At 32.6% G+C, this 10,648-nt stretch overlaps 1 protein-coding gene across 1 annotated transcript in view; it reads right to left on the bottom strand.

The window, feature by feature from the left end:
- Nucleotides 1–3,727: 3,727 nt before the first annotated feature.
- Nucleotides 3,728–10,648, bottom strand: part of LOC106466962 (neuronal membrane glycoprotein M6-a-like) — a 50,936-nt gene continuing 44,015 nt past the window's right edge. Inside the window, exons 7-8 of the mRNA XM_013927275.2 lie at nt 10,067–10,132; nt 3,728–8,059 (exon numbers count right to left, since the gene is read on the bottom strand). Coding sequence (XP_013782729.1) covers nt 7,931–8,059; nt 10,067–10,132 — 195 coding nt within the window. The 3' untranslated portion in view covers nt 3,728–7,930. The remainder of the gene's footprint in view (nt 8,060–10,066; nt 10,133–10,648) is intronic.

Raw genomic sequence — 10,648 nt, 5'->3', positions numbered from 1 at the left:
CTGTTAACAACGCCACTTCACCCGCAGTCTGATGGGATGGTAGAAAAGTACAACTGAACACTGGGACAGGAATTTGTAAAGTTTTGTAATAGCCGCCAAGATGACTGGGATGTCTTACTCCCTCCACTGTTGATAGCCTACAGAACAGCAGAGCATGAAGCCACTGGATACACTCAAACAAAGTTGATGTTTAGTCGGGAACTTCGGTTGTCAGTGGATTTGTTAACAGGACGCCCACCTTATGAAGAGTTGCCTGAAAATGTGTCAGAGTTCGTTATCTGAAAGGATGGATGATATTCACCATCAAGTGCATTCAAACTTGAAAACGTCTGCTGATTCCATGAAGCTATGTTATGATAAGAGATCTACTGAAGTCAGCTTTGTACCAGGAGACAGGGTGTGGTTGTATAATCCCAGGAAGACCAAAGGGAAGTCTCCTGAGTTGTCTTCTCCATGGGAAAGTCCATATGACATAGTGGATAGACGCTCAGACGTGACTTTCCTAATAAAATGTAAGCCAAAGGTGGTGCATGCCAACAGGCTTTGGCATTATCATGGTTCAGGACATTTCAGTTGGAACAAAAGGAACATTGGAACAAATGATGCTGCTGAAGATGTGTCACCTGAAAGAACCACTGTCGAAGACGAAACTTTATCTGGTTTAGAGAAGGGAAACGGTGAAGCTGTTAATGAAATTACTACCACTGATAATAGGACAGTTCCTGATAGAGCAGATAAACTGTCACGTGAAGCAGAAGCCAATGAGACAGAGACCAGAATGGAAGAAGATACGTCCCATAAAATTAAGAGACTTTGTCGAATTTTAATTTTGTGTTTGTAAACTCTGTATATTTAATTAAGTTATTGTTAATTATCTATTGGTTTAATGTAAGTGGCTATTGTTCGGGATAAACAATACTAAGGAAGAGGCAGTGTTACGACAGCGGAAGTCAAATGACGCTGGTAACACGTGATGAGTTTTAAGAAGGGTCATAAAGGCCCGAGTGCTTTCTAGGCACCTTCTATCTTAGTATATAAGCCCGCCAAATAAGCAGAGATATAATTGCAGATGGGGAGATATAGAGACAGATAATTGAGTCAAGTCGTAAGTAAAGTGCGTAAATTATAGCGTGTGTTAAAGCGAAAGTGACTGTGGAAATTCTGTGTATTGCAAAGTTGTATTGAGAAAGAAGAAACTAGTTTTATTTAAGAAAGGACTTGTATAGCTGAAGTTCCTCGGAAAAAATTGATACCGGAAATTAACAAACGACCAGAGACCTAACACTATGTTTTAATATCAAGTTTATTCGTATATCATGATACTTAAGTACTTTAATTAAATTTGAAAGCAACTCACTAAAACATCGTGGCATGCGCACTTAGATCCACCCGTCGCGAAAGGTTCGGCTTAGTAGATGAATTGAATGCGCAGTATTTTCCTCAGCTTTGATAAAACTTACCAGATATAAGTTTTATTTTTAAACGTAATGCTAAAATTGTATGCCCGTGCAAAGTGCACGTGCCATGCTGTATGCCACCAAACTACAAGCTTCTTGGAAAAGTTTTCATCTCTCCTCCTTTTAATGTGTCAAAATTAAGTTCGCAATAATCCATTTAGATTATCTTTCATAGTGGCAAGGTTCATTTATATGATACTATTTCAGAAGAGGTTGCCATGTAGAAATCTGAAAAAAATATACACAATCCTTCCCACTAAGTCTGTTTGTTTTGAATTTCGTGCAATGCTACACATGGGCTATCTGCGCTAGCCTTCCCTAATTTAGCAGTGTAAGACTAGAGGTAAGGCAGTTAGCCATTACCACCCACCGCCAACTCTTGGGCTACTCTTTTACCAACAAATAGTGGGATTGACCATCACATTATAACGTCCCCACGGCTGAAAGGGCGAGCATGTTTGTTGTCACGGGGATTCGAACCCGCGATCCTCAGATTGCGAGTCGAGCTCCTTAAGCACCTGGCCATGCAGGGCCCCCACCAAGTCAAAAGATTTTGAACATTGAAGAAAATGCAATTAAACCATACCAGATGATCAGAAAAAGTTTGAGATTAGGTTTAAATTCATCAGTGAAAATTTTGTGTTATCAATTAATAACAAATAAATACAGTGCTACAAGATAAAATTATATGGAATAATGATTAAACCTATTATTGTTTGTTTTTAATATTTAATCAACAAATTTAATGCATAATAAATATATAATTTAACAGCACTCGTTTTCAGTATTTCAAGTGGAATAGTGATAAGTCTTGTCCATATTTCTCTCATCTTTCAAAACGCATGATTTAAGCAACCACTAAATCAACTTTACATATATTTAAATATTCAGATATACTTAATTTTCAATAGTGTTAAGCAGTTCAATAAAAAGAAAAAAATCAGTATTGTAGTTACAAAATTTCTCTTTTAATTTAAGTCATTATAACTTGTTACTTAGTAACCCTAGTGAAACTGGCTTAAATGCCACTTTACTGACCAGTGTGTTTTCAGAGCTCATCACTTCTGATAGTCAGGTAATAGAGATAAAGCATGTGTGTTATTTTAAGTCAATATTTTCTGATAGAAAATTAACATAATTTAAGAACCTAGTTTCTTTTTCATGCTACAGGGTTGAGTATGTTATATTAAAACAATTTTGAATATTCAAGGCAGCAAATCATGTGACAATCACAGCCAATATAAAGTCACAGTGGAATGTTATGTATCAGAACTATATTTGGTGATTTGTATGAATTGTGATGCCACCAAAAATTTATTGCTTTATGGAAGGATATGCAATAGTCCTTTCTAATGCAAAATATTCGTACACTAAGCGCATAAGGTAGTTTAGATTGAGGATTTAGAATTTTCAATATGAAATATCTCTTGTATTTAATGGCATTGGAAAATAAAGGAATATGGATGAAACTGGGGCACCAAGACCATACAGAAAAGAGATCTGCAACAAGTCATACCCCAGCCTTACTAAGCAAAGTGCAGCATCTTATAACGTGAGAGAATCCACAAACACATAAATCAGCGGCAAAAGCCATCCACATACACCAAGAAAGAGTAGACAACATAAGAAGGATCTCCATCTGGAGAAAAGCTCAACAAGGTATATTTTCATCAAAGTGAGACTTCCAGCCAAACCTCCTGTTTCATAATCACATACCTTAAGCAGCTGGAAAATGAAACAGATATTCATGCTATTCCATATGAAGATATATCAATCAAGCCACTGGGCACAACAGCTATTATTTCTCTAGTGAAACAGTCACCCTTGTACACTAGATTGGGGTGGGTGGGTACTTTGAAAACAACAGGCCATTGGAAACTACACTGCAAGGCAATTGTCAAGATATATGGTCATCAGGTAAATCATGAATGGACGTGGTGACACAGTAAAAGGCTCCAAAAACTGTTTTAATACGTGGTACTCAACCTATGTATAAACAATAATTACTATCATTACCAGTCATTCAAAGCTTATCTTAACTTTAAAAAAAAACTACAAACATGTGACAGTTGAACTTTTAGAAAGTACACTTGGAAATGACGGAATACTTGGGGAAAAAAAATCTTATGAAATATTTTGAAAAATTTCTTCTTATTGGTAAGATACATGTTATTTATATATAATTTCATTCATTTACTTGTTCACTGTATTGTTTCAGGTTTCTCTCTTAAGCTAAATAAGACATTAACAACTCCATGTGCATATTTTCTTGAATATATTTTATTCTCCTTACAAAAACAACTCCACCTTCTGTGAAGTACAGGGTACAATAATGTGTTTCTGAAAACACACACACACATACATATATATATAGTTACTAAACTAGGCTGTATAGTCCTCGTAAGAAAGATACTACTCAATTAGCACTACTTCAAGCATTCACTACAAAAATAAATATCTGAACCATATGATATAACCCTGTAAGTATGGACGGTGTCAGTATTAAATCTTCAGATATGAAGCAAATCTGTGTAACAACATAAAAAAAAATAAATACAGTCTCACAGATTTCAGGAAAAAAAAAAAAATACAGTTTTATCAAAATATAAAATGGTAGCTGGTAAAAAATAAGTCATCACATTTCTTCACACACAGCTTTCCCTAACACACCACTGCATTTAACTTTGGTCTATGTAATTTTTCTTGGTATATGTATTTAAATCTCAAAAACAGAACTACAAAACTTTACATACAAAAGAGTTCAGGCACCAGAAACATCTAACCAGTTGGAAGTACCACCCATAACATTCAAAGTTCAACTTATAATTTTCACCATGATTAACATAAACATTTTGGTTTAGTTATTCTGTTGTAAGGTTCTTCTTAAATATTCTAGTCTTTTGCTACAGAATAATGAAATTGGAAGATATCTTTTCCAAACACTAAAATTCAAATCCAGGCTTTTTTTTTCTTCTAATTTTGGTGCTACAATAAATGAGATACAAAGTTATCTTTCCCAAACATTAGAATTCAAACCCATGTTTACATTATAGTCTCTGTCCTACAGTATAGTCAGATTTGAAGTTATCTTTTCCAAACATTAAAGTTCAAGTCAAAGCCTATTATAATTTTGGTGCTACTGTATAGTGAGATTTGGAAGTTATCTTTTTCAAGCACTAAAATTCTAGTTCAAGCTTAAATTCTATTTTGATGCTACACTATGATGAGATTGGAACTAGTAAACACTATTAGCCAAGCTAAATCTTACAGAAAGTACAGTTAATAATACATAATATAAACTTTGCACTGCTTGGATTAAAAAAAATATTTAATTGATCTAATTCTTTATCAACATTAACACAGTGAAATAAGCAAATTCCAATATCTTCAAAATAAATGACTACAAAACAGGTTAGTAAAATATCTAGGTACAAAATAATGAGATTTAATTTAACTTTCATATATTGACACATACATTCTTATGCTATGTGATACAAAACTTTTCATACTCATCACTATCAAAATATATTTAAAAACAATCTAGGAATGTAATGCCATCACAGTATAATCTTATAAAAAATACAAATATTCTATGGTAACATTTAAAGCTATTTCATTTTTGTAACAGGAATGATGTTATGTAGAATATACAGTTACTTTTTACTGTAAGTATCTCACCTTCCTGGGGGAATCTGAATAATCACACTTTAGAGTTCATTATTCATTAAAACATCCGATCATTTTACTATAGGATTCAATACTTGCATCCTCTTCAATGTACTAACTTGAACAAAAAATGGGTAGTTAATGTTTTATATAAATAAAATACATCATTTAAATTCATCTATAAACCTGTACATTGGATGTTGTAGTGAAAAATCAATATATGTTACTAAAGGCACTGGACAACTATCTCTGGCTTTTACTGAGCTACTGATATCTGTTACTAAAGACACTGGACAATTGTTCTGTGGCTTTTATGGAGCTACTGATATCTGTTACCAAAGACACTGGACAACTGATCTCTGGGTTTTACGGAGCTACTGATATTTGTTACTAAAGGCACTAAACAACTTTTCTCTGGTTTTTACTGAGCTACTGATATCTGTTACCAAAGGCACTGGACAACTGTTCTCTGGCTTTTACGGAGCTACTGATATTTGTTACTAAAGACACTGAACAACTGTTCTCTGGCTTTTACGGAGCTACTGATATTTGTTACTAATAACACTGAACAACTGTTCTCTGGCTTTTACCAAGCAACTGATATCTATCAGTGAAAGTAACAACTGTTCCTGAGCTGCTGTTGTCTACTAATATCTAGTAGTAAAGACACCTAATAACTGTTCCCGGGCTGCTGTTGTCTACTGATATCTGTTACTAAAGGCACCTAACAATTGTTCCTGGGCTTCTGTTGGTCTGTTGATATCTGTTACTAAAGACACCTGACAACTGTTCCTGGGCTGCTGTTGGTCTACTGATATCCATTACTAAAGGCACCTAACAATTGTTCCTGGGCTGCTGTTGGTCTACTGATATCCATTACTAAAGACACCTAATAACTGTTCCCGGGCACTGTTGGTCTACTGATATCTGTTACTAAAGGCACCTAACAACTGTTCCTGGGCTGCTGTTGGTCTACTGATATCCATTACTAAAGACACCTAATAACTATTCCCGGGCTGCTGTTGGTCTACTGATATCTGTTACTAAAGGCACCTAACAATTGTTCATGGGCTGCTGTTGGTCTGTTGATATCTGTTACTAAAGACACCTGACAACTGTTCCCAGGCTGCTGTTGGTCAACTGATATCCGTTACTAAAGACACCTAATAACTGTTCCCAGGCTGCTGTTGGTCTATTGATATCTGTTACCAAAGACACCTAACAATTATTACCAGGCTGCTGTTGATCTACTGATATCTGTTACTAAAGACACTTAGCAACTGTTAACAGGCTGCTGTTGATCTACTGATATCTGTTACTAAAGACACCTAACAACTGTTCCCGGGCTGCTGTTGATCTACTGATATCTCTTACTAAAGACACCTATCAACTGTTCCCAGGCTGCTGTTGATCTACTGATATCTCTTACTAAAGACACCTATCAACTGTTCCCAGGCTGCTGTTGGTCTATTGGTATCTGTTTCTAAAGGCATTTATCAACTGTTCCTTGGCTGCTATTGGTCTACTAATATCTGTTACTAAAGACACCTATCAACTATTCCTTGGCTGCTGTTGGTCTATTGATATTTGTTAACAAAGGTATCTATCAAATACTTCTGAGCTATTGTCGGTCTACTGATATGTATTAGTAAAGATACTTAACAACTGTTGCTGGTCTATTTATACCTATTTCTAATGGTATTTGAAAACTATCTGTGGACTGCTGTTGAACTATTTTTACTAAATATACTACTAAAAGCTTGATATACCATAAAAACTGGTTGCATTTGAAAGGTTAAAGTAATATGCTACCAAAAAAAAGGTCAGTGTGGAAAATAAAAATCCTAGTATTCCATTAAAAACAAGGTTATTCAAAGATATATGTCATTATTTTAATTTGGAAAAGAGTATTTGACTAAATAAACAGGGCTAAAACAATGTCAGACCTAACTGGCCAGTTAAGTAAACAGTCATCATAAAAGCTCATAAAAGAATGGAAGTTTTTTAATACTTACAAAGTTTTGGTGTAAACTGCTAAAACAATAGTTAATCTTAATGTCAGATGATGTCTAAGGAATAAAAAGCATTCTTTATGTTTACTAAATATAGGTTAATATTACATGAAAAACTGAAGTAAATGTTACTTAGAGATGATAATACTTCTGAAACAGGAGATAACCATATGTTCAAAACAATGAAGTTTATAATTTGATTTCTATAACATGATTCGATTCTACATAACTTATAAACTGTCATAAATGATTAAAAACAGCAAAACTTTTAAAATACAGTAAAAAAGACAGCCTTTTATTACAGTTCTAAACGGTAACTAAATGTTTGCTACTTGAAATAGGCATATTACATTGAAAAAATAAACAGGAAAAACTACAAGCATAGCAATCTGTACATTTGAAGAACAAACTATTCTTCTATAAGAAAACGTTACTCACAAATATAAATATGCACAATCACAGCTTCATGATTGTAATAGAGATTCATCAGAACAAACTTATGTAACTGCTTAACTACATTTGTTTTAAATACAATCTAAAAGATGCTACATCAGTCTCACAGTAACTCATTGTTGTCAAGAAATATTAAGAGAAAGAGGTACTACAATTATTTTTTACTAATGACTAAAAATGTTGCAAAATTATCTTGTTTATGGTATCCATTAAATGTTTAAAATCCACATTTTGCTATAAGTTACGAACAATTTCACTTTCTTTTTTACCAAGAAAATTATATCATGTTATTTGGAACAAAATCTCAACCATCATAATACTTATAATTTCTGCACTTTTCTCCTAGAATCTATCCTTTGTCAAGGTTCCAAGCTCTGTGTCCTGTAGGTACTGCAATTCTTGTAAGTCCTGAAACTTTTCGTTGTCTTTTATATGAGCATAGTTGGCTGACAAACATATTAAATAGTGAACCTAGAGGACAACAAAGATTTATTACCTAGTGAACCTAGAGGACAACAAAGATTTATTACCTAGTAAACCTAAAAAGAGAATAACTGTCTTTATCATCTACTTTAGTATATCAAATACAGTATAAAATACGTTTGACCAATCTTGTAACCATTACGTAACTAAACATATCAATTTCAATGTACTAAATGTTTATATTCACAAAAATTTTGCAAGCTTTTAGTAAATAAGTCTTTTGTACATGAAAAGTCATATTTTCTAATACAGTATTTTTTACTAAAGATTTCCCTGAGTCAGTCTGAAGTGATTTTCATGCTAAAAATAAAAATACTTTTCATTTTACAGTTTCACATTTTATTTGCTTGAACTCTAGAACCTCCTAAGTGAATACCAAACATTTCTGTCAGTAAAACTTTATATTTCATCTATTATTTACTCTATCTTAACATTAACTATAGCCAATTCAGCAATGTAAGATAAAAGTTGAGGAATATGAAGTAAATCTACTTTTTTCTTCTCTTTATAGAATGACTGTAGCAAATAATGACACTATTTATTCTTACAGCGAAATCCAATACTTTTCATATCTGTGTCCATTTAGTTTTATTGCTTTACAGCTGCACTTAGACCCTCTACGAGTACACCAAAAGCCATTTAACAGAGCTAAAGAGCTTTGTCTAAACAAATAATCAAGTTACAAGCACCCTACGATGAAATTACAATTGCACAACATGATTTATAATAAGTGCTAGGACATTGTGTATCATGGTAACCTTTTTATTTCATTTTTTTTTCTTATCTAAACTAATAAGTTTCTAATTTTTACATTTAAGCTACTTTTATAACAACAACAACAAATATATATACATATAAAACATGAAATTTTGTATGCCAGTATTTGGGCTTTTTGCTGTTGGAGGATGAAGCACTGTGAAGCTTATTTTTTGTAATGACATTGGTGGTCCAAAATATTATTCATTTTTATTTAAAATATGCAATTTACAACACAAAACATGATCATGAACAAAAACAGAATGTCTAAAAAACTACTATAACCTAACTGGCTTTTTAATTAAGTTACAAACAGTTTAAAAACGTTTGTTAGTTGGTTGAGCCAAACACCACAAAAGCAGACAATGAAACTGATGTTAAGTATTTCCTAACCTGGCACTAGTCTTGTAACAAATTTAGTAAAACAGAATCTGCTCTTTCTATTGGCTATATCTAATTCAACAGCAAATGTATGAGAAAATTATTATTATTTTTTAAAGATGGGATGAAATAGGAGGGTAGTGGCATGTGGGTTTGACATTTTGTATATCTCAGTAAAGCAAGAAGCTTGGAGGCTATAAATATACATTACAGCTTAGCAATATCTATACTATGAATGTGTAATCAGTGGCACACTTGGAAGATCACATAGTGGTTAAAAAAAAACCTAAAACGGGCAATTTGGAGTGAAGAAGCATAATATGGTACATAGAAATGAAGATTGCAATTTATTTAAATATTTCTTTTGAAATTAAGAAATTAAACTTATAAAATATCAAAATTTAAATTATAAACTATATGTTGATTGACATACATCAATAATAAAGTTATTTACTTAAATATTTGGTGTAACTCTGTAAAAATGGTTATGACATGCTCACTTTGACCCACCCAAATCTAGAAGGTTAAATAGTAAGCTTGGAAAGAGATTTATTACCTATCAAACTTGAAAATAGAATAAATCTCTTTATTATCTATTTAGTATATTATAAATGTTTTTTTAAATCAATTAAAAAATACAATTTGCAAGTAGCTTTAATAAAACGGAATGAAAAGACAAACATCTTTAGTGAAGATAATCAAATGCAATTTACATTTAGGTTTACTTTGAATCATTGCTGATATAGATTAAAACACCAAACCATTAAAACTCGTTCCTTCATTTTTACAAGTTGTCTCTTCTCAAAACAATATGCTAATAAAGTCTGAATTTGTTGGACTTCACAAAGTATATCTTACCAAGCTGATAACCACCAGTGCACAAGCTGCTGTTGCTAATAGATACATAATGGTTGCTTGCTCCACCTATAGACAGAAAACAAGTCAGTATTACAAACTGAAATATGAAGTCAGTATCATAACAACATAAACTGAGATATGAAGTCAGTATCATAATAACAAACTGAAATATAGCTTGTACAGTGAAAACTAGAAAGTAAAACAGTGTAGCATTTACAGTTATCGAATTTTGAGCTCAAAATTGTGAAAATGTTTGACTCACAACAGCAGAAACCAAGTTGAATAAATCAGCAAAAGATAATTTTATCACAGTCTTTGAATAATGAAATAAAAATAACTTCATATTCATTATTTCTTTTCACAATTATATGTCATTAAAGTTCTGATTCTAATATCAAGTTTAGAACCTTTCAAAATCAAAAATAATGTGTTACATTATTTACAGTATAAATGAACTGGTAGAGCAGTAGGTGAATGATGGTGTTTATTTATAGACTAAAGTGAATGTGCTACATTATTTATTTATTTATAGATTAAAGTGGATGTGTTACATTATTTACAGTATAAATGAACTGGTAGAGC

Source organism: Limulus polyphemus, unplaced genomic scaffold, assembly GCF_000517525.1.
Source record: "Limulus polyphemus unplaced genomic scaffold, Limulus_polyphemus-2.1.2 Scaffold2440, whole genome shotgun sequence".
Classification (NCBI taxonomy): Eukaryota; Metazoa; Arthropoda; class Merostomata; order Xiphosura; family Limulidae; genus Limulus; species Limulus polyphemus.
This window is presented reverse-complemented; position numbering and strand designations above follow the sequence as displayed.